The sequence below is a fragment of the Zosterops lateralis genome (assembly GCF_965231275.1).
Source record: "Zosterops lateralis genome assembly, chromosome: 17".
Classification (NCBI taxonomy): Eukaryota; Metazoa; Chordata; class Aves; order Passeriformes; family Zosteropidae; genus Zosterops; species Zosterops lateralis.
The window spans coordinates 6,994,524-7,019,471 of NC_139777.1; the positions used below are offsets into that span (position 1 = coordinate 6,994,524).

Below are 24,948 nucleotides of genomic sequence, written 5' to 3' on the forward strand. Positions count from 1 at the left end.
CTCCTATCCACACAGGACTCGTTAAGCTAGCTGTATGTTTCACTTGCTGTCTTTTTACATGGATACTATGGGAGAGCTGCAGGAGCTGAACCAATCATTTCCTTGCTCTGTGCTATCACCGAGGTGCAGTAATTCCTTGGTATGATTGCAGAGGGATCTCTCGGCAGGAATATTTGGAAAATACGTTTTCTCAATGCCACAATATAACAAAACAACTTCCTCCCTCAGCTAATGCTACAGTTTACACAAAAGATTTGGTTGTTGGGCTGTTAGTCGCATCTCCCATGTGCTGGTATTTTCCTCTGCCACTCAGAGATAACAATTACCAGTCACTGTGGGCAGTAATAAAAATGAAGCACCATGACAATGCTTTTGAGTGATTGTAGCTTCCATTGATGTACCTCTCTTCAAATGTATAAAAGGCTCTATTCCTCAGTGAGGACAAAGTTGAAAGCAAGCAGGGTATTCTACAGACAAAATCCTTTTGGAGGAATGTAGACATTCAGGTCTCAAAGAAGCATTTTTTTCCTACTGTTATTACTAAGGGAAGAGTTATAGACTAAGGTCAATAACACAAAGCTCTTAAGTACATGCATCAATTTTGACTCATGTGTGCTTATATTTTTTTCCTCACCTGGGGCTCCTGTGATTGGGACTGTGGAGCAATACTGTGTTAGGTCTCAGTTAAAACTGCAGATCCAAACATTACTGTATTTGAATAATTTTGCTTCTATCTGTAGCACTGTCCAGCTGTCTTGCACAGGCTGGTGTTACTGTGAAATTTTTGTGGCTGAGGGTATTTGCAGGGCTTCCAGGAAAGGTATAAAAATGCAAAATCGGAGAGCTCAAGCCTGTGAACCAAGTGGGAGTATCAATGCCAAGAACTGCAAGTAGTTTTGTTTTTAGTGTTTGGTTTCTTCTTTTTTTTTTCTTTTTTTTTTTTTTTTTCTTTTGGTCTTCTCATTTAATCCAAACTTCAAAATCATTTAAGTGAAGAGGAAAAAAGGGTCACTGTGTCTGCACATATTAGATGACTAATTTAAGAAGCAGGGTCATCCAGGATAGCTCAGCTCCTTCTTCCTGTTTTGATGAACATAAAACTGTTCTGAGTCCTTCAAATGAATATAATAAACGGATCTGCCACTAGAAGGATGCTACTGATGCTGTGCAAAAGAACCACCAATCATTTGGCTTGGAAGCCACTTTACACAGAGTGCTAATCGGTCTAAAAAAATTAAGGTGCACATGATACAAATGTCCCAGGAAAAAGAAACTAAACCAGTATAAACAAGCAGATCAACAAGTGGATAGTAGTAATAAACGAAACAGCCAAATTGAAAAATAATAATAAAAAAATTATTTCGCATAACAGCGAACTCGGAAAAGACACAATAAAAGGACAATTCCGATGAACCTGGGACCGGCCTCTATCGCACCAGTCCCCCCTGTTCACCAATCCCGCCAGCGAAGGTGCAGTTTATATACAATTTATTTTCCCTCAGGCAGGGTTTCTTTGTCCACTTCTGCTCAGATCGCATATTCATGCGTCTTCTTTGGGGACTTGTGTTGTCCTGAATAGCTTTCGGGGCAGAGGGGAGGGATTGATGAGATTTCTGAGAAGCCGATATTGAGATGCTCAGTCCTGACGAGCTTGGGCGTCTTGTCTTAGACACATATATGGTATCAAGCATCTATCTAGGCCTAACCCAGCTCATCACCCTTGATTGCCCATCTCCGTGGCTGCAGCTCTTTTTCTGTTGTAAATTTCGTGGTTCCTCCTCGGAGCCGATGTAAATCAGCTTTCCCGGTAGCCGCTTGTGATTTCTTATTTCTATATTTCTCAATTCCCAGCACGAAATATTTTATACAGACATCACACATAACAGCAGTGATACTGTTTTACACAAACGGCCATCAAATGGAGGACATGGAAATGAGGTGGTCGATGCGGTAACAAAGAGAGAGACAAGCGATGAGTGTGAAGGTTCAGAAAGCTCTGTTGAAGCATTAGTTTAATAAATCACTGTCGCCTGCTCTTGTCCCCGACAGTGTCGGGGTTTGGTCTGTGAGTCTCCTCAGCAAAACTGGGGCTGCCCCTTCTGTGCCCCACAATGAGAGGGCACCGATCCTGCCTCAGCCCGAGCTTGCTTTTTAAAGCCTGGCCCTGGAACAGCACGTTGTGTTCTTTATTTAGGCTCTGCTGGCGAACCAACGACTGATCAACACCCAAGAGTTAAATTACAATAATTTTTTCAGTGGATGCGACCGCTGAAACGACCTCAGCCGGCTGCCGGCCACAAACGGCTCGCGGCGAGGAGACGGATCTGCCCGTTACAAAGATGGCGGCGCGCACCCCGTCCCGCCCACACCCCAAGACATCTGCCCATATCCAACATGGCCGCCGGGGCGTCACCGCCGCCTCAGCCCCTCCGCGGCCCCGCTTTTCCCTACAGGCGGCGCGCGGCGCGGCCTCACCGGAAGCGGCGGCGCTCCGGCCGGTGCGGGGCCGGCCGGTGGTGAGCGGCGGAAGACCCGCCCCCCGCGGTGCGCTGACCAATGGGAGCGCGGTCCCGCCCCGGCCGCATCAGCTGATGGGGCAATGTCTGTTGACAGGAGCCGCCCGGGCCGTGGCGCTGGGGTGAGGGGGCCGGGACGGGCCGCGCCGCGGGGGCGCCGCACCCCCGAGCCCCGCCGGCCGCCCCCGCCCCGCTCCGGGGAAGGCAGCGGACAGACGGAGACCGCCCCGGCTCGCTTGCCCGGCTCGGTCCCCGTCGGGCGGGGAGCGGCCCCGCGGGGTGGGCTGGCGGCGGGGAGCCGAGGGGGAGGGAGGGTTTTGCGGCGCCGCACAAAAGGGAGCGGCGGGGCCGGGGGAGCCCCGGGGGGGCGGAGGAGCGGCGCCCTGGGGGTGCCGGGGAACCCTGTGCCGCCCCGGGTGCCGTGTGGTGATGGGGTTTGCGTTGGCTTTGTTTGTTTGTGTCAGATGTGAATCCAAATGGAGCAGTCGGAAGGAGGCGAGCAGAGCCAGCCGCAGCCCTGGGGGAAGCTGATCCGGCTGGGCGCTGATGAGAAGGAGCCGCATGTCCTGCTGCTGAAAAGAGAATGGACCATCGGGCGGAAGAAAGGTGGGACAGGGACGTGCTGTGCTGGCCTAGGGCGGTGTTGGGGGACAGCAGCCGTCCCCCCTCCTGGCTTTTACAGCATTGGAAGCTGGACTGAAACTAGTTGGGTTTGGTGCTTTCAGCTGTTGGAGTTGCTTGCCAGGCCCCCCCATATTCCTAATTTACCTCTTAGTTGGGTGAATAAGTAGTTTTATGCTGACATTTTCTTTCTCTGTAACTTGTGACACGGGCACGTTTCAAAGTCAATGTGCCTTTTACTACTATTTTCGGTAATCTGTGGTAGCTTGTATAAATAAGGAAAGCTGATTGTTGATTCAGAAGTTTCCGTGCTTCGGTCCTGTTTACGTTCTCATTTCGTTTCTGTGGTTAAAATAAGTTGGAACTGTAATGCAAAATGCTTCGGCTTCACAGAAAAGAAAACACCCACATAAAAGCCCTTAATTCTTCTGGCCATATAAAGACTGCCAACAAGTACTGAAAGTTTCTGAGAGTCGATTTGAAAGCTTTATTCCCAGAGTCTAGGACTTGTACTACTTCCCTTTATTTTAGAGGAGTTCATGCTTACTGTATTTGAAACAAGGACTGAAGTATTTTAACTTTCTTTTTCTCTGCTTTGACAGGGCTGATTTTCCTGTTCCTTGGTTTAAGCTGTTCGGCTGATTAGTCACTTCCTGTAAATAGTTGAGAACAAACACCAGATGCTATAGCTCTATGAGAAAGGCAGATAGTGCCTTGTAGGAAAAGTGTCTTGCAAATTTGCAGTTGGTGATGTCTATTGAGATTGCTTATCATTAAGCTGTGGGTAAATTCTTCAAACTCATGTCTGTTTGAGGGTTGTGTGGCAGAAAAAAAAGGTGAATACTTCCTTGTTCAGCTGCTTTCATAGCTTTTTGCTAGTGGATTAGTTATATGGATGGTTACTAGAATACCAAATTGTGACTTTATAAGCAATACTGCTGACTCTTCAGGAGCATTAGAATTGCCTGTTTGAGGTTGTGGCTGCTGCTTTCCTTCTGGATCTGTTGTTGGGCAGGCTGAGGTCAGTTCACCCACAGTGGGAATAGGTGGAGGGCTGTCATGGTTGTTAATTATAACTTTGGTCTAAGCAAGTATTTGAGTCCTTTGTGAGAGATCAGTGGAGAACCTTGAGTGTTGTTTTGAATATTCAATGCTAAAGTGAAATAAAAATACAAGATTTTTTGCAAAGCCCTTGTGTTGTAGGTAGGAAGGTTTCTATCACATTGTCATGACATTTCTCCTGTGTGTCCCTAAATCTTAGTCCTGGATTTGTAATTCTCTTCAGCTTTATTAATAATGCTGTCAGCAGAGATGAGGAAAACTTTCCTGTTTAAAAACAAACAAAGGACTATAAGATAGAACAGTGATAATAATTTTAATTTTTTTAAATCAGTTGTTGGTTCCTCCTACTTCCCCCAAATAAAACTTCCCCCACCAGAATAAAACAGAAGTTAAATCCAATGAAACAGCATCACAATGATATGGAAAAAGAGCTGAGTGCTGTGAGATGTATGCCTTTAGGAGTTAAACTGAGCACTTCAGATATGTGTGAATTTATTTCTGTACCACTCTAGAGTAATTGTGATTTGATTTCCATCTTTAAGAGCTAGGATTGGGGTGAAAAAGGGAACAGAAACATATTCAAATGGTTGAAATGTTAATATCAGCACATGGGGCTATCTCACCACTTGTATTTACATGTCTCACACTAGGCTGTGTTGCTGCCTGTGTGACAGCAGGAGTTTTGAACTATTGCAGATGTACATGAGTCAGTTTATGTTGCATTTATAGCCATGTAGAATGCTGATCTGACTGTGTAATGTGTATTTTTAAGCTTGCTGGAAAAATCTTTCTTTTTAAGGCTGTGACTTATCTTTCCCTGGCAACAAGTTGGTGTCTGGAGATCACTGTAAAATCGTAGTGGATGAAGAGTCTGGTCAAGTGTCATTGGAAGATACAAGGTTGGTCTCTCAGAATATTTTTGGAGGGACTTTTGTCGAAAGCTCAGCAGGTATTTGATACTAACTCTGAGCTACCATAATAATATTTAATTGCCTCTGGGTTGAAATAGGGGTTCAACATGATATCCTTCAAAACCTCTGATGTGAAACTTTCCTCTTTATCTTTGTACATCATGGGCACATTCTGCTGGCCTGCCACAGTGCCCTGATGACAGCTCTGCCCCTGCTTTGTTGTCATCTGCAAACCTGATAAGGATGTATTCCCTCTCCTCTTCAAGGTTGTAGTTAGAGATAGGTCCAGGATATCTAGGACAGGTCCCTGGATAGATTCCTGCAAGGTTTATACTCCCAGGAGCTGTGGGACACAATGCTAAATTTTCGGGGGAAAAGATCAGCTGGGATATCTGGGAAAGGTTTATAGTTGTCATTCTCCAGTATAATCCTAAATTTCAGGATGTTCCAAACAACTAACCAAGCCATGTTTACCTATCATGGCAGTCTCAGAATGTAGCTGTAAATCTCAACTTGAGAAACTGTCCCTGGCAGAATGGGTTTAGACCAATGTTAGGAGAGAACAAGCTAAATAAATTCTGCATGATACAGAAATTTTCCTGCCTCTTTTTTTTTTTTTTTTTTTTTTTTTTTTTTTTTACACACCCTGAGGCAGAAGGTGCAGCCAGCAGAAAACTAGCAAAGCGAAATTAAAGTTAATTTTGTGTATGGTATATTCATGGAAAGGTGAGGCTTGTTACAAGGTAGTGTAGCAGAAAGGCTGCACCCATGGGGCATTGCCAGGGAGCTGCTTGTGCCTGTTACACTTCTGTGTATCTAACAAAGAATAAATCCCTGCAGTACTCTTCCCTCCTGTGAGCTGAAGTGTGGCTGCCAATTGCTGAATCAAGAAACCAAACAGGTTTGCTATGACTGCTTGCAGAAGGCTCTTTCTGGTTGTTCTGGGTCTTCCAATGTTTGTGCCAAATAGCAGATGAGTCCCAGAAAAATCAGGCTGAAAGAAGATGATTCTCGAATGTTTGAGTTGGCAGTACAGATGTCTAGAGTCACAGAAAAATACTGCAAGGTCAGGTTTTTCATCTCTGAAGTGGGAAATAATTTGGAAACATTGCTGTGGTCAAGCTCAGATTTTTCTGGTGAAGAGGAATGCATTGAAGGAGGCAGTCAGTGTGGGACAGTCAAACTGAGTGGACTTTGTTTCTCTGTTGTATCTAATCCAAAGAATATAATCAAATATATGTAGACAGCCAGCATTTTATCTTCTGATAGCATAATGAGTTCTTGAATATACTTTGGAAAGAATTACCCAAAATTTGCAGGTGAAAGAAAATGTGTAGAGCATTCAAAATTGCTGAGTAAATAAAAGTTTGGAAGTAACAAAAGCCAAGAGTTAGCAAATAGTATAATAAAATACTCAGACTCGCCCTCTCTTGGGATATGTTTCTTCTTTATTTTCCAAAACATGCACTAGTTGCTTTATACTGCTTGAAAGAAAAGAAATTGTACAAGCTGACCTAGCACAGTGGAGGCAGCAGTTGGATTTCTCCCAGTAAAAGCAGTTGTAAGATTCTCCATTTTGAAAAAGAAGTTTTAAAGACAAACAGTGTAATTTCTCGTTATTTTCTAGGATTTTTTCCTTTTAAGATTCTAAGTAGTAGGTGATGTTTCAGATCAGGAAACTATTTTAAGACAAGGCTGATACTCAGGTGACAGGCAAGCAGATAGTCCCTTTCTGTGGGTAAATTGGAGGTTGATCTCCAGTTGGTGCTGGTGTTCCTTCTGTTACTAAATTCTTCTCACCCTTCAGTCAAAATTATGTCTATGAACATTAAAAGAGTGAAGTATTACATTACAGAAGGGATTTTATACCTTAATAGAATTCAAAACTCATTTCAGTTTACAGTGTGTTCATGATTATATGCACTTTGATAACAGATAACTGTTAACCCAGAAGCTTTAACATAAACTACATTCTTTTCCTGGATGGATCCAAATAATTATTAGAAATTATTAGACTGGCATTTTTCTTGGAAGGATATGAAAGTTTCTTAAAACACACAGATCATTCATCTACTTCAAAAGTGACCCTCTTTTTAGTGAAGCTGTTCAAATCAGTTCTGCACAGCAGATGGGAATTGGGAAGTAAACAGAATTTATGGCTCATTAATGAAACTGTAGAGTCATCAACCGCATTGGAATTGAGTCAAGGCCTGATTTTTTTTCTTTCACTGTTAAAAAAAGTGACATTGGAACCTTTTGTGACATAGTTTCACAACACAGAGGGTTTATATCTGATAGTACTGTTTTTCTTCTCCCCTAGAGAAATGGTACGGCCAGTTGGCATCAGTTCAATACCAAATCCTAATGAATGACCTTCATATTTGGGATTCTCATTGTACTTTCTACTTATTTTATGGGGAGTTTAATTTGAAACATCAGAGGAATGTACAAATGTCATAATTTATCATATGTGTCTGGTTAAAAAATACCCACAACATTAATCTGGAATGTCACCGTATCTGTTAAAAGCTTCATGCTAAAGCCTGAAATTGGAAGTGAAAGACTGATAGAATTATCTGGGATAGTGGAATAATTTTTTCCCTTTGGTTGTTGGCTGAGAGATAAATACAACTGCTTTAGTTCACTAATGCATTGAAGAAAAGCTTATGATTTTCTGTGTTAAATGATATTCATTTATTCCTACATCATTTGGGTCCATGTATGCCAAATAATTCATTAGTCTGCTCTCACTCAAGTCTGTGTAACTACAGAACTGAAAAGATTTGGCTGTCTGTAGTCAATTTGATGAGCAGGGTCTCGCATAACTATTTCTGCATCTTTCTTTGTGAGACCAAGCCTGAGGGGTTACTAGATGTGTGATGTTTGGGGGTTTTTCCTTTCCCCAAAAATACATTGTGTTACTGTCCCCCAGAATAATCTTGGAACTTGGCAGTCATAACAGAGTTACTTCATAAAATACATTATTGTGACATTTCCCCCCTTATGTTTAGTGAAATGTTTCGGCTAGGAATTGCTTGTAGAAGCTAAAATCCAGTAGAAGAATCTTGTTACTTGAATTTAGACGATTTATTACAAAAGAAGGTCTAGAACACTTGGGGCAGATGGGAGCCTTCTGGAAAACTGAGGAGGTCAAATTTGATGTTTCCTAGTTTTGTTAAAGGACCTCCGACAGGTTTCAGAAGTTGGTGTAAACTTTATTATTTATTTGGCAATTGAAGGATATAAATTTTTTGCTTCAACATAATCTTTTTAAATATGTTATCACTACCATCAGTATGAAGTTAAAAATCAGTGGGTTTTTTTAACAGACTAAAATTGTTTTCCTCTTAATTGTTAAACTTTGCTAGTCATTTAGTGATTTCTCTGTTTTGCTGCCTCTTTAGTGCTTATGTCTTTTAACCTAGTCAACATCTGTATGCCTGAGGGGAAAAAGACAAGCGATAAGTAGGAGAAGCTTGAAGTTTTCATCAATGTGACCCAAAGATTTTTTTTCACTTCCTGAAAGTTCCAAGTAGTGTTTCTATTTTTTGTGTTTGTTTGTTTGGGTTGTTTTTTTTTTTGTTTGTTTGTTTTTTTTTTGTCATTGTGGCTTAGTTGATTCACCATGTAGACTGTGGAAGCAGCTAGAACTAATATTTTGATTACCATTTGCTGTAGTGCTTCCAAGGGGCTTGTTTTTACCTTTTGAACTTTTTAATTCTTGCTTTTGTGTCAGAAAAGAGGAGGGGGAAGGTACTGATTTCCAAATAACTCCCCTGGATTGGGGACAGTTCATGGTGCCCTGGGCATGGGCCGTGCCTCCAGGAGGTGGCAGCACAGCTTTACTGTTATTTCTTGCAGCTGCTCTGCAGAGAGGGAAAAGCAGATATTTTTTTTTTTTTGTTCATATTTGGTACCAGTTGCTGAAATTTTGAGTGGCAAAAGTCTGAAATTGGAGAGGGCTGCAGCCCTGAAGGATGCTTACTGCAAGTGAGCTGGAATTACTCAGTACTTGAAGAACTTGGTTATAAAACATTAATGGTTTGTGTATACAACATCACCTGTAGTTAAGGGGATAAAGAAATTAATCAGCAGTGCTCTGCATTTTCATTTTCCCTAGTTTAATTTCTTCTATGAGTATTGAATTTTTTATCAATATAAAAATAATTCATTTAAACTAATCTTTCATTATGTATCACTTTTTCCCACCTTGTTAACCTCTCACTTTCAATTTCAAGTAGCAAACAGTCCAAGTAACCTCACAATTTTAGGGTTTTTTTCCTTTTTGAAGGAGGAGGGGGGAAAAATTACCACTCCATGGCATCCCTGACTGTACAGGAGAAGTTCCTTTGTCACAGAACATCTTATGAGATTCCCAGTATTAACTGGAAAACACAGCCTGGACCTTTTTGAATAGAACTCATTGTCCTTTCAGATTTTATACTTAAAGGGTGGAGACTTGTACACAAACAATCATCAAATTATTTTTGAGAAATTGGTCAAATATCAGGGGTCTTTTGTCTATCAGCTGCCTGTCTGTCAACTGTCTGTTTACCAGTAGCTGCAAATGAGCTTTGAAGTTCCAGTAGCTCTGCATTTCTGTTTTGGGGAGAATTTTTTTGTTTCTAGACTTCTTTTTTTTTTAAAAAAAAAAAAATTGTTTAGTCCACTTTCATTTTTGAGGGGCAGCCACTAGTTTTTCTTCTTTAAATGTATCTTGTGTTTTCCCTTTCTTTTCCCATGTAATTATGAAAACATTTATGCTAAGTTATCTTTTCTTTTTCTTTACAGTACTAATGGAACAGTAATTAATAAACTGAAAGTTGTTAAGAAGCAGACATACCCATTACAGACTGGAGATGTGATCTATGTTGTTTACAGAAAAAATGAGCCAGAGAACAGTAAGTGAATAATATTTTTTAAATGGCATGCTTAGTCATTTTCTTTTGAGTCATGAGGGAAAGGAAATATCAGTATAATAAAATTGGGTAGTTTTCTTTTAGAGAAATATGTTTAAAAACAAGTCTCTAGAGAAAAGGTCATGGATGTGCCAGTTTTTACAGAGACAAATCTGAGCAACTGTCTGAATTTTAAATGTGCCTAGAAGTAATTTTGGTAGAACTAATGCATGGAATGGTAAGTAATGAGGTTCTAATCACATGTCCAGTGCTTCTTTTAGAAGTCAGATTGCTGGGGTAGTTAGTGATACTTTATATATCCCAGTGAAGCAGTTTTTGGAATCAGTCAGTAGGAAAGGCTGCAAAAGCTTTTTGTTTTGTGTGTGTGGATTTTTTATGTGTGTATGTTGGCTTTTTTTGTTTTAAAGAGGGAAGAGGCAAAAGGGGGGGGAATGGGGAAAGCCCTACAGTGAAAGTAGAACCGGTAAACCTGGAACTATGCTGTATTTACAATTTTCATACAGTAATAAACATATGAACTGTTAATTAAATAAGTTCTAGATACATTCTCACTGTTGAAATACTTCCTTTATGAAATTGCTGTTAATTTATATACAGACAGATTTATGCTGTCTGGTGCAAATGTTACATGAAGCAGTGAAAAGCCATATTTTTCTGTCTGTATAGTTTGTTTCACAAATCCTTTCTAAGTTAGCACTATTGCACTCAGTGCTACTTAGATGAATCACTTGGGTGAATTTTCCAGGCAATGAACTGAATCACTGATCTCTGTTTGGGTTAATAAGTAGGTAAATTACCAAGCCTTCAGTTTTGCTTTTTCAGCTTTTCCATCTTCAAACACAGAGAAGAATTTAGATTTGGCATGCCTGTTTGGCCATTCTAAGTCCTGCTGAAGGAGACAATATTTTAACTTCTGATCAGAAAAAGGATTGCTACAAACTAAGACAGTCTTACTTGCTTGTAGGTGGTTGGAGGTGACAAAAAGGTAGACAGGTGGAGGAATTTTTGGAGCAATACTAAATTGAAGTAAGATTGAAAAGGATATTATCCAGTTGGTTTTATTAATAGATTCTAAATTAGTTTCTGGCTGAAACTTACAGCATGTCCTAATCTGTATTTTTGAGAGTTCATGTATCTCACAAAGAAATGAACTAATATTGATTGAAGAGGTTGAGTACTGAGCTCAGAAATAATAAGCTTCTTCGAAGAACTTTGATTCGAGTATCAGTAAAAATACAGTCTGTTCTGACAGAGCAGATTTTAGGTTTAAGAAATGACTAAGCCTCTGGTTCCATGGCTGGCACAAGTTAAACGTCACACAAAAGCTGCTCTGCCTGGTTTCCTGAGAAGAAAAGATCTTGCTGTGCTGCTCCTAATTGCCTCCTAAGTAGGAGTATTAACATGGTACTGCTGAGGTGACCCCTCATTTGCCTCTTCCATTGTCAGACACTTTGGGGATGCAGCCACTTGTGAATAGAAGTTGTGTACATGGGATTAAGTTTAGTGAATTTTTGTTTAAAGAGCATGATTAATATTTTTTAATCTCTTTCAGATGTTGCTTATCTTTATGAATCCTTAAACACAAAACATGATGCAACTCAAGAACCAGTAGGTAAGGAAGTAATTCAAGATCCATGAGGAGGAGCTAAGCTCCAATGACTAATGTAACTCTCTTGAGAGAGTTTGATTCCTTGGAATTTTGAAGCCATGATGTGGTGACTGTGACACAGATATTTTTCTTTCCTTTTCCCCCTTCCAACTGTAGAAGTTAATGTAGAAAACCAATGCCATGTGACCAAAGATACCTCAAGTACAGGAAGAAGTAATGATGAGACCCAAATTACCTCATCACTGTCAGCTACTCAGTCTTGCTATGAGGAACCACAGCCATCTACTTCTACATCAAACCTCTTTAATGCTTCTACCTCTCCGATTGAGCCTGCATCTGTTGAACAGGATAATCCATCTACATCTGGTGAGACTTGGGTCAAGTATTTAAAGTTTGATCACACAATCATAGAATATGCTGAGTTGGAAGGGACCCATCAGAGTCACTGAGTCCAGCTCATCAACTGTTACTCCAGTTTTTAATTTAAATAGATTGATCTCTTACCTCTATCTCAGTCTTTAGAATTTGCTTTGTAAAGTTCTAGTGAAAATGCCAAGTGGATATGTGCATTTTAACTTCCTCTATGAGCAGGCAGGGTAAATCCTGATGGATGAGTGAAGGAATTGTGAGAATTTCTTTAGCAGTTTATTGGGACCTCATTGGCTCCTATGGGAACAAAGCTTTCCCTTTGCTGTGATCCCAACCTGTTACGTGTGGTCAGTATTGCATAACTCCCGCCTGGCATCTTTGTCAGGAAGACCTGGTGTGGATAATAGTCTTAAGAATAAATACTCCACAATTAAAAGAGGAATGGGGATTTTAAGTAGGGTTACACAACTAATAGGTTGTTTTCCCCCTGGTCTTCCAATTAGTCAGATTGGTTCAGAGTGTGTTTAGTAAGTTATGCAGCCTTTGCTTTTCTGTTCCACTTTTTCCTATTGAGATGTTTGGATTGATGTGTGTGCTTCATCAGGATTTGAGTACCTTTTGTTTTCATGTGTCCCATAGCTGTGTGCAGCTATGTTCATGTTTCTGTTTTTGTTTTATAGGATCACAGTCCTCAGTTGTCACTCCTGTGCCTGCTTTCCCCATCTTAGAATCCATGTGTCTAAGAGCACTCCATAAGAAGCATGAAAAGCTGGATGTCAATGCTGAAGCTTCTGCAGTCACTTCAGAAATCACTCACAAAGAAGATGCAGAATCAGATTCTCAAAGAATATGGGAGGAGGAAGGTTTGGAACCTGCTAAGAAGAAACTAAAAGGAGGTTAGTATACTATAGTATTCTGCAACTCAACTCGCCTCTGCCCCTCCAAATTGAATTACAACAACTGTCATCAGTCCTTCAGCTTGTTTTTTGTGTCTCACTTACTTGATTTCCGGTCCCATGAAAATAATGTCTTCAGTAGCAGAAGCTGTAGTGTGTAAAGCAAGAACCTCTTTTGGGACTGTTGCCAGTGAATAGTGAATCAGTGCATATCTTTCAGGGTTTTTTTAATACTTGAATAAAAATAAGTTTAAAAAAGCTTTAAAAACTATCTCCTTCTGTCTTTGTAGATGAAGATACTTGTCCAAATCTTTCACCAGCAGCTCCAAGTGAATGTATAATTAAAATTGGCTCTGAAGATGCAAAAACATCAAATGTGAAACCAGATAAGATGGAAGAGACGTTAACTTGCATTATCTGCCAAGAACTGCTGCATGACTGTGTAAGGTATGTAAGAGTGACAAAAGCTTTAATCATGTGGTAATAATGCAAGACATTCAATGACAAGTGTTTGAGGAGATCAGGATAATCAGCATTTTCACAAGCCCTCTTGATTTTTCTTTTCCTACCCCATCTAGATAGTCAAATCAATGCTAAGTTGTTTTTTCAGTGTTGTGGATGTATCTGAAAAAATGAAAGATTTGTACTTTAACTCTGTTTGTTTGTTTTCCAGCCTGCAGCCTTGTATGCATACTTTTTGTGCTGCCTGCTACTCAGGATGGATGGAAAGGTCTTCTCTATGTCCAACTTGTCGTTGTCCAGTAGAACGTATTTGTAAAAATCACATATTGAACAACTTGGTTGAAGCTTATCTGATTCAGCATCCAGGCAAGTTGAACAGTGTCTGTGGCAGAATCTGATGGATTTCACACATGAGCTGCATAACTGATGTTTGGACACACTGTTGTCTGTAAAATACCCGTGTGTTTTATTACCCTGCTGTTTTCTCTGTCATGGCTTGTCAGAAAACAAGTACGTTTAACATGACATAATAACCTGTGGAAGGTGATTTATTACTGTGAGTCTGCTAAGAATGCTTCATTTTAATTTGTTTCTTAATCACGAGAAGGATACTTTTGAAAAATATACTTGAATGTAGTTTTAATTGACTTTGATAATGGCCTCTTGAAAACAAGACTTAAATTGCCTGATACTAGACATCCTTAACAGAGAGAGGAATTTAACTAAGATGATCTAGAACTCTCTCATCCAAAAACAAGTCTTATGGAGATGAAAACACAATAATGGTAACTGTGTTTAGGAAGTAGAGTGCAGATAGGGGATGTGAGATGTTCCTTTCTCTTGAAATTTGCATCTGCATTATCTCATGGCAGATAAATGTCGCAATGAAGATGACGTTCGGAGCATGGATGCCAGAAACAAAATTACTCAAGACATGTTGCAGCCTAAGGTGCGGAGATCTTTTTCAGATGAGGAGGGAAGTTCTGAAGATTTACTGGAATTGTCTGATGTAGACAGTGAATCCTCAGATATCAGGTATGTCTGTTTCTAAGTTGTGTACTGAATTAGATGTGCCTATGTTTGAATATGGACCCACAAACTGAGCCAGTTTCACAAATGCTGTTATTGCTGATAGTGTTTCCATGATCATTGCCAGAATCTGTTTTCAGATTAAGTTAATTCTTGACAATAATTAACTTAGCAGTTTTGCTGTACATCCTTTTGAACCTTGAGCAATCAGCAAAAATTAGAACTTCCTAGAAGTCCAGCAAGATTCAGTTTGTGACAAGCAGTTCTATGTTGAGCTGTGTGACAAAAAAAGACAGATTTCTGGCTAAGGTCTTGTCAGGAGATAAAGCAGTCCATGATCCTTTGAGTGTGTTTGCAATGATTGTGTTTTATGTGTATGGAATGCTGCTTTCACTGGGTGTATGGTACCAAAGCAGCTGATGCTTGACTTAGGAATTCCCAAGTACCAAAATACCTCCTCTTTATTTTCAATAGCAAACACTTTTTACTCAATGTCTACAGAGGAACGGGAGAATTCTAGTAGATAACTATTCCAACTTTGTTTCTCTCTTTCACTCACATTGCTCTTTTTTTTCCTTTCCTTTTGTTCAAAACTTCTTGAGAAATACTACAAAACCCAAAGTTTTTATCTGTCCTAACTACAGCAGACTTCAGAGCCGTAAGGTACTGAGTTACATAAACTTCCATCTGTTACTGAATGAGGAAATCCTAAATTTAAACTTTGAGAGTCTGACCAACCTTGTCTAGTATAGTGATGTAAGTTGTATTAGCATTTGTTCTGTGTAATTTCATGTGACTTTATTTTGTTCTTTCAGTCAACCATATATAGTATGCAGACAGTGCCCAGGGTACAGAAGACACTCTGTTCCAACTGTGCCTGGCACAGGCCAGGAGACAGAGGCAGGAGGAATGCAGGCTCTGGGAGATGCTCCATCAACCTCTGCCAACTTCCCTGCAGGTCAGTGTCACACTGCCCCAGCAGTGCAGCACTAAAATTACTGCAACTCAGACACTGGGGGCAGAGTCACAGAATGGCTGGGGTTGGAAGGGACCCTTGAAGATCATCTCCATGTCCCCTGAGCTAAGCAATGAGCTGTTTTAAAACAATGAGCTAAGTTAGACCTAAGCAAGCTCACTCTCACAGGACTGTGAGAGCAGCTCCACACCAGTGTCTTTGCAAATACAGAGTTTGGCTGTGATTGTCCAAAATGGGTTGCTGATGATTCATCAGATGGTTGAAAAGTTACTAAACTTTTCTACATACTGAAATATTTTACACACCTGTGCAGTTTAGAAGTCTGGATGCTGTTTTTCTGCTGTTTCATAGTCTTTTTGAAAAGGTTGCTTGTTACTTCAAGATTTTTATGTTGTTAATGTTCACTAAGATTCCTCATCCAGATTGCAATTGTGTAAATTGTTCAATATATATATTTTTCTCCTTTTTAACTCATCTAGCTGTTCAGGAATACGTGTGTCCTGCTCAAGGAAGTCATGTAATATGCACCTGCTGCTTTCAGCCAATGCCTGACCGAAGAGCAGAGCGTGAACAGAATCCTCATGTTGCTCCTCAGCAATGTGTGTACATCTTTTACGTTATTTTCTCCAGAGCTAGCTCTCTCCTTATGTATTATTAAACTTAAATTTACTAGGAAGACTCTTTTTTACATTAATCCTCTTTATTTGGACAGTTGTAGTGACAGTATGAAAAATCTTCCTTTATAGAATCTATTAGTCCTTTAAAGATTGTATTTAAAATGAGAAAATTGTACCTTTTTTAAACCAAGTTTATTAGGGCTCTGCTGTTACTGATTTATGCGAATGGCAACTGTTGGGTTTTGTTGTGTTCACGTCCTTACAAGGGTTTTCTTTGTTATTTTACAGGCACAGTTTGTCTGCAGCCCTTCTGCCACTTGTACTGGGGCTGCACTCGCATGTCGTGTTTTGGCTGCTTGGCACCATTCTGTGGTATTGTGGAGCAGTTTTTTTCTTATCAACCTGTTCACTTTGCAATAATGTCAGTCTGTCTTGAACTTTAAGTAACTCAAGAGACATAGATTAATTTATAGCACAGTCCTGCAAAAAGAAGCAAGGTCTTCATGTGTCCTCACATCACAAAGACAAAAAATTGAAGTGGCATGTGTCTTAACTTTGAAAGGATTTTACTTCATGTCTTCATACAATATTTGGCTTAGAAACTACACTGGCTGAACACAATTTGTTCCAGTATTAAAAAACTATGGTGTGTTTCAGTCCAATAAGGGAATCATACAAACCAGTGCAGGAGCACTGAACATTTGATAGTAATGGAATAGAAAAGAACCTTGCCCTCTTAAACATGCAGACTTCTGAAACTCAAGGGGTTTTTACATTTAAAAAAAATAAATTAGAACAGTTGGAATGGCTTGGCTGCAGTTTGGAGCTAATGGAATATGCTTTATTAGCACTGGTAATTTGTGCAGCTTGGTAGTGCTTGTAGACTGAAGCTGAAATTGTAAAATCTCAGTATCTTGTCTTTGCCACTAGAAGTTATAAATCACATGCATTAGCAGATGTTGAATGCAGTCATGTACTTGGTGCTCACATGAGCCTGTGCATGTTATTTCAGGAAACAGAAGAACCTTCAGAAAATGTGTGAGGGCCACGGGATTTGCGTGAGAAATAGTAACTTTTCTTCTTCTTGTTCTCATTAGAAATAAATCTTGGTGATAAGTGTTTAGATGGCGTCCTGAATAACAACCACTATGAATCAGATATTCTAAAGGTATGTTTAAAAATCATGGTGTGTGATAATAACAAATGTACAGAGTTTAAGATATACTCCCTGATGGAATAGTAGTGATGTGCTGTCTAATAACTCCAGTGGCAGCATTGTGTCACTTGCACAACCTGATTCTGAAAGGCTGATTATATGAGGTCCAAACAATCATCCAAAATACTATTTAAGAGAAAAATAATGCAATAAAAGCATGCCAGGAAAGCAGTGCTTGTTAAATTTTTTGTCCCAGACAAGTTAAAATTCACGCTAACTTGTATGGAAAATATTTTGCCCATACTATAACAGGGTTGCCTAAATAATGTAAACTGAATGAAATCTTGATTTGAGGTAAATGAGAGTGTGACTGGAATTAATCTATTTGCAAACTTTTGGCAAAAGTGGATATCTCAAAAAAAAAAAAAAAAGATACTTAGCAGAAGGTTTTATTAGCGGTCTGAATATATCTAATTAAGTCACAGGTATTTAATTTTTACTTTTAATCAGCATAAACCCATTCTGAAAACATAGTTACTGGTAGGTTTGGATATATTTGAGAATAAATGGCTTGCTTACTCTTCAAGATTGGAGATTTTTCTAGATTAAACACTTAAATTGCTTTTTTCAGGATTACCTGGCATCCAGGGGTCTGACATGGAAAAATATGTTAAATGAAAGTCTCTTAGCTCTTCAAAGAGGAGTTTTTATGTTGTCAGGTATGTGTTGTGTTCAGTTTGCACGTGCATGACTCCTTGTCTGGATGTAACTCAGCAATGTTATCAAGAAGTTTGGAGTTCTGTGTACAGAACCAGTGCAGTCCTGGCTCTTTAGTTAAATCTGATTTATTAAGCCTTACACACCGATTTTCTCTCTAGATTACAGAATTACTGGGAACACAGTGCTTTGCTACTGTTGTGGCCTTCGCAGCTTTCGAGAACTTGCCTACCAGTACAGGCAGAATATTCCTGTTGCTGAATTACCAGGTGGGGATTGTTTTGCACAGTAAGGAGGGGGAAAGTAATTTAAAGAGTTAACATCGGTTTTATCTTTGTATTGGTGTTCTTTTGGCATTTTCATGTAGCCCAATGCAAATCTTATTGCAGGGCTAATGTCTTGCGCGCCTTGCTTTACTTGTCAGCTGCTGAGCTGGTGTATAGTTATTTTCAGACTCCCTAATGGAACCTTTTCTTTCAGTGTCATTTCTCATCTGTAGAATAAGTATATCTGCAGAGTGAAAAGAGGAATTCAGTAAGATCAGAATATAGTTAACAGGAAACAGTTGCTGTAAATTAATTTATTTTCCCATTTAAATATATAAAATGATGCATTGTCTGAACAATTTCACATTTTACCAGCTCTCAACCAGGAACAATAATGCTTTCATAAACTGATTCTAAGTCTTTGCATTTATAATGTTAGTATAAAATAGCATGCAAGCAACTGTGCCTCCTTCAGACCTAAATTTGTTTGGAACAGAAGCTGTTCCAACAGTTTGCTTTTAAATATTACTTCTATCAATTTAGTTCTTTCTGTTAAAAACAGCTTCCCAGTCTTAAGCTGTTGTGAACTCTGCTTGTACTGCTGTGCATAATGAGCAAAAACTGTGTGCCTGGTTTGCCCTTATCATTGCTTTTCAGTTTAGCTGCTGGACAGCTTAGTTGCAATGTATGCAAGGGTGGGGGAAAGCAGCAAACTATACCCAAATTAATAATTTTTCTTTTATATGGAAATACATCTAGACGAATGCTGAGTGTCTAATCAAGTCCATCTCTGTTAAACTAAATGGTAAAACTTCAGTTGACAGCACTGAAAACCAAATACTTTCATCATAAGTCTGCATTAACTTAACATTAAAAGCTAATTTTTTGTCCTTCACGGAGTGTTTGCTTTGTTTCCAGAAAGGTGAAACAGTATAGTTCTGCAGTCATTTCTTGCCAATCATGTCTTGTTTCTGATGAGTAACCACCATTAGCAGTGGTTTAATAATCTGGGTCACCTTTAATGACTTTTGTAATAAATGTAGCATTTCATTTGTTCTTCTTGTAGTGACTGTCACGTCACGTCCTGATTGCTACTGGGGACGCAACTGTCGAACTCAGGTCAAAGCACATCATGCCATGTAAGTTGTACACTTTAGAAGGTTGTTTTGCTTTGTGTTCCTTAAAAAAAACCAAACCAACAACAATCTAAAAAGCAAGCTTTGAAGTGCCAGAACTTAAATCCAGCATAATGCAGGATTGGGTAAGCATTGGGGATTTTTTTTTGGTCATTTTTATTTTTAACACAACTATGAAATGAGCCCTCCTGGTGTGTCTAGGGCACTGACAGGACTTGTAAGTTGATGTAGCCCATGGCTGACACTTCTTGAGTCTGTTTTTCCACCCATTGGGGTGGAAGGATTCTTGTAGTGAAGTGCAGCTTCCATTGAAGGGATCAATTGGTGGGAATAATTAGGAACAGGAGCAACTTGGAGCATGTAACATAAGCCACAGCAGGTTCCTGAGGAGTTTCTAGGTCTTACAACTCTGACTCAAGCAATCTAGCATGCGTCAAAAATGAAATCTGAGACTGAAAAGAGATTAACTCTCTACTTGTCAAGAGTTTTAATACCAACCTTGGACTCCTGGTATCTGGTCATTTATGAGAAATGTCCTTCCAAAGTAAATCAAGCTTCTTGAATAAAAATGTCAAGGCCTCTGATGACCAATGCAGTTTTAATCTTATAAAAAGATGCACATGTAGTAAGACAAATATTAAAGACTCATAAAACAAAACAAAATTTTTCTCCCTAAGAGCTAACTGGTTTCAGGGAGGGTTGAAAAATCCTTCTTGCCTTATGAATAATTCTGTAAATTCTTAGTGTAATTTAAAATAGAGGAGCTGTTACCCCTTATTGAGAAATTGCCCTAATGAATAGTAGATTCTGCAGTATCTTTCTAATGTTGCAGTGTACATAGACACTTAGCATAATTTCTTTAATATTTCAGGTACTGTGGGTTGAAAATAACCAGTCTGTGCAGCTCAGGCAAGCAGATCATAAGACAGACTTGTAAAATATTCATCTGCAGTCTCTTATAAATTCAAGGGTTTTACCAAATAGCTTTCAAAAATAATTTTAGATTTAAGTTGCAGATGTAATTTGAAGTACCACTGCTATCTGTAACTTCACATTATAGGACTCTCTGTGTTCCCAGAGGAAATTTTGTTTTGAAATGTTAGCGTTAATTCAATATTAAAGTACTCACCAGTCATCTTTGTTCGTGCTGTGGATAATTTCATCTAGAATAAAAATGACTCAGGGTTTTTTTTCCTTTTTTTCCCATCTTTCTTCCTTTCTATTTTTCCCAAGTATTAGTCCTTCCTAGAACTTTACTGGCTGCTACTCTTAGTTCCTAAAGTCCATAAAAGCAAAACACTCCTGTCATACCACTCTTTTATATCCAGATAATTTTAATTTATTTTTTTTAATTGAGCTAAATTGTTCTGCTAAATAGTTAGATTATGTGAGCAAGGTTTTTCTGATCTTTGATCTAATCCAGCTGAGGGGGAAATTCAGGGCCTCCTTTGCACCATTTCCTCCACATGTAGTGACACACTCCACACCCCAACTTCTGTTTCAGTTGTCTGTCAGGGGCCACATGGCCCAAGCAAAGGAAAAACAAGGAGTGAACAGTGGAATGTTTTTGAGAAGTGGGAAGAAGTGCCTGGTACTAAATTATGTTATCTGTTTAATCCATGAAGACAGGGTTGCCATTCCTGTAAAACTTACATAATACAAGCTGAGAAAAACTTTTTCTTTCCAGAAGGTTCTAAGCCACTGAGAGAATGTGTTTATGTTGAAATGTCTAATTAGCCTGGGTAGTTCTAGTTCTTAATGACTTTTGTAATGCTGTCTACTAAAAGTTACTAATACCTTGCAGGGGAAAATTAATTCACCGATTCCTGTTTTAATTGCCTTCTGGGTTTGAAGTATGCAGAAGTATAGAGGAATGCTTTTTAATAACAGGTTTTCTGTGTGCATAATAAAACTAATGAGGCTTAGGCAGGAGAGATGTTGAAAATCCTGTTACATGTAAAATGGCAGTAAAGTATGATCTAAACAGGCTCTGAAAAAGAGATTTTAGGGTGTAAATGGTCTACCTTAGGCTATTTGACATTTAAAATATCTGTTAAAGATACTGACTTGCCTTTGTTGCCTGACTTCTGAGACCTTTGTTACATTTTAATACTCTTATGTTTTTCTTTATTTTAGGAAATTCAATCACATTTGTGAGCAAACACGATTCAAGAACTGAAAACTGTCTGTAGAGAGGGGACAAAAACCTGTTACACTGTACAGTTTAAGATTTCAGGGGATCTGCTCAGTTCCTCCATAGCAGGGAATCATTAACTTTTGCATCAGGTAACCTGATGTGAAATTTTTAATTTGTAGACTTTTACAGCTGTACATGAATAAGGTAGATTTTTTTTTTTCGAGGTAGTCCAACAAGCATTGCATTCCTTGCTTATGACTACAGTGTCCCTGTATCACTTCAGTGAAGAACACAAACAAATCACACTCACAAAAACCAGCCATATCTTGGGATGACCTAAGAATAAGGAGTGTATTTGCACTACTTGTGAAGAAACTAAGAAAAATCGTTAGACTTAAAATAGAGAAGTTTTGTAAAAGTATCTGATGGGTATTTCAAGAGCCATTAATATTTAAGAAGGAAATTGTCAGTGTATATTTGTAACTGCATTTTGCGGTAGTCCAGTATTTCGTTTCTATCTGTTGCATTTGGGCTAGAAACCACATTAATACTCCTTTTTAAATAAATCCATCCAATAAACAGCTGTTTCAACTTAAAGCTTCCACCATATATGCAGTGTTACAGTGGAGGTAGTACAGTTTCCTTTCTTAGTTTAGACATGTTGATGTTTTTATTCAAGTGAAATTACAAAAAGAATTGCACAAAATTTGAAGATCACATTTAAAGTTGGGGTAATACTTGAAGCAGAGCAGACTCCTGCTAATATTAGTTCTGTAGTATTTTATATCAGAAGACCAAACAGTGCTTTTGACATAGAGCAGCCAGTAGGACACACTGGTTCATTTTTTTTTTTGTATTTCTTTTTTGGTTTGATACCATGTGCTAAATATGTACCTCTGCAATGCAGCTGTTCTCTAGCATGCATACACTGGTGAAAATGTAGAAAAAGCTATCATTTAAAACAGAATATAGCAGCTTTACTGGAAGGAACAATCTTACACAAAATAAGTGAGTTTGGACAAATTGTAGCAATATGGAGGCATTTCTGGATAGGGATAGAGATCATGAAAGGGGCACACTGGTGTCACTGAACAGGAAGCATAGATTTTATTTTCATGCCTTCTGCAGAGCTCATTCAGGAGGTGTCCCATGTGCCATTAAAAGCAAAGAAATCCCACCTTCCTACAAACTGATATGATCTAATCTTTTTCATCATAATCTGGTTGCTAATGTTGACAAACCTCAACTGGGACCAGTTTTGTTTTCATCATACCTAGAAGAGTGAAGCAGAATGAGAAGAAAGCATACAAAGTTACCTCTGTAGAGCCCATGTTATTTTGAAGTATGCCTTATTTTATGAGCAGGATTTATACTTGGATGTTAAAAAGTGTACACACAGTATCTTGTGATAGAATGGAGCACAAACGATGCAGCACATCGTGTCTACTGGTTGCAGTGAATTAAACAACTATTTCCAGTAATGCACATCTTAATATGAATGCTAATTAGAATAATGTCTTTCTGTTTAGATTTTTTTATTTTTGAAAATAGCTGTCGCAAGGATGGGTCTGTTGACCATGCCCTTATGCTATTAAAAATACACTTTGGTGTGGACTTCTCTTCCTAATCTCTGGGCATTTTCTCCTGTGAGTAGGATTGAAATTGGATCTGGAATATTACTTGAAACTTCTTTTAACAACAAGTGTGTTTCTGTCTTTTAGTATTGTTAACAATGTTCTGTTGCTTCTGTATTTGTATTTTATGTTTAGATTTTTTAATGGTTACTGTATCTTCTCAGGACAACCATTCCCAGCTGGTTTTGGTCTCATTTTCATCTCTGGCTGTGCATGTAGCAAATTGAGTGCAGTTGTGGAGATCAAGCCTTTGCACATTATATGCAGAAATGTGCTTTACATTCTCATTCACCACTCCCACACCCCAGATGGGCTTTCAGCACAGCCTTGTCACTGTGCTGGTGTTCAAGCCTCTTGTGCTGAAGTTGTTTTGTTGGTCAAGAGTAACTTGCACTTATGCAAGTTATGTTTGTGTAGGGGTGTATTGTGTGACCATAAGAAAAAAAAAATGGGGGAAAAAGACCCAAACAGCAGAACTTATGTGCTTAACATCTAAAATACCTGTGTAGTAGATGTTCTTCAAGTTCTTTTTATAAACCCCTCTTCCTTTTCCCTGTCACAGGTAATTAATCTGCCTTTCTATGCATATAGGGTTGCGGTAGTGCAATGGAATGAAGGGATTTTTTTTGTCATTTATATTGTACCAGGAAGAGATCAGAAATTGACTTGCAGATGGGGAGGGTGAATAAATCCTGATCTTTATATGCTCTTAAGTAAGTAAGAGTATCTGTCATGGGTATTACATACTCTACATTAGATCTTTTTAAATGTATGGTTACCAGGTGATAGTTAATGTGATAAATGTATGAACTATGCTTGGTGTAATTGTTTAAATACTGTAAAAGTGCAGCATATTTTTAACCTGTCTAAAGCACATCCCCACCTCCTTTATAAGAGATGTTTGGAAGCTGAGCATGAGATGTGGTAGAATAGATGTGGAAACCGAGGTGATTATGATAGGATTTGACATAGTGATGAACAAGGTATATAGTTTCTCTCTTTGAGAAAAGTTCTTTTATAAAGAAGGTGGAGAGTAGTTCTTCCAGTTCTCTTTTGTGGTTTATTTTTTTTTCCTGAACTAAGAAGTTATTAATTAAAAAAAAAGAAAAAAAAGCTACTGAAGTTGTCTGTTTGTGTTTCTTCTGTGGTGTATATACTTCCACTACAGAAATGGATGTATGTAACACTTGGTAATACTGAGTGAAGCTGTTAATTATTTGAATGTTGAGATTTTACATGCAAATACCATCCCTGAACTTGTAGTAACTGAAAATGACATGAGCTTTTATGTCCTTCTTAAACTTCCTTAAAAGTGTCAGATGATATTGCAAAGGATCATCAGTATCTCTACAGGATGTATAATAAATTATATAAGCAAAAGACTATCAAATAGAAGTAAGAGGGCTTCAGGATGCTAACAAAAACTTTTGCTACTTTTTTAAAAAAGTAGTTACTAGTTTAGTTTCTTGCAACACCATGAATACCAAAGTGACAACATCTTACTGCTGGATTTAACAGCAGCCTAGATGAAATTACTGTAATACTGTGTTCATCTTTAATTTGTATAAATTATAAGGTTTCAAATGACTGCTGTTAATACTTTTTCTGAATAGAACTTTAGCCTTGCTGAGTAAATAGGACAACTTGCCTTCACCCTGTAGTATCTGACATGGAAGGCAGTAATGCCAGAGTTGTTAAGCTTCAAGTTGCAGTTCAGCACCCCAGCATTTTTGTGCTGCTGCCACTCCCATACTTGAAGCTGGATACCCTTTAATGTTGTAGTTAATCTGTGTCGCTGTTCTTTAACCAGCTGTCAGACTAAATTTAAGTGAAACTCAAACTCAGGTTAAGTATTGTAAAAGTGAAAACACTTTGTTATTGGGTGCACCAGAAAGATGAGTTGATAGCCTTTAAA

At 38.8% G+C, this 24,948-nt stretch overlaps 1 protein-coding gene across 1 annotated transcript; it reads left to right on the plus strand.

Annotated features, from left to right (window-relative positions):
• Positions 1–2,571: 2,571 nt before the first annotated feature.
• On the plus strand, positions 2,572–24,141 carry CHFR (checkpoint with forkhead and ring finger domains). Its single transcript, XM_083874121.1, has 18 exons — positions 2,572–2,638; positions 2,981–3,122; positions 4,999–5,098; positions 9,902–10,011; positions 11,582–11,641; positions 11,795–12,004; positions 12,688–12,903; positions 13,194–13,350; positions 13,577–13,731; positions 14,238–14,400; positions 15,210–15,352; positions 15,850–15,969; positions 16,276–16,359; positions 17,085–17,155; positions 17,775–17,862; positions 18,022–18,129; positions 19,193–19,265; positions 21,399–24,141. Exons 2-18 carry the CDS (start codon positions 2,993–2,995, stop codon positions 21,439–21,441), a joined length of 2,031 nt encoding a protein of 676 aa, XP_083730247.1. The 5' UTR covers positions 2,572–2,638; positions 2,981–2,992; the 3' UTR covers positions 21,442–24,141.
• The last annotated feature ends 807 nt before the right edge of the window (positions 24,142–24,948 follow it).

Excerpts from the sequence above, each read along its gene's own strand:
- CHFR (XM_083874121.1), top strand. The coding sequence starts at position 2,993 with ATGGAGCAGTCGGAAGGAGGCGAGCAGAGCCAGCCGCAGCCCTGGGGG. Across the intron at positions 16,360-17,084 it reads CTGCTTGGCACCATTCTGTG|AAATAAATCTTGGTGATAAG; the intron begins GTATTGTGGAGC and ends TGTTCTCATTAG. Across the intron at positions 17,863-18,021 it reads AGGAGTTTTTATGTTGTCAG|ATTACAGAATTACTGGGAAC; the intron begins GTATGTGTTGTG and ends TTTTCTCTCTAG.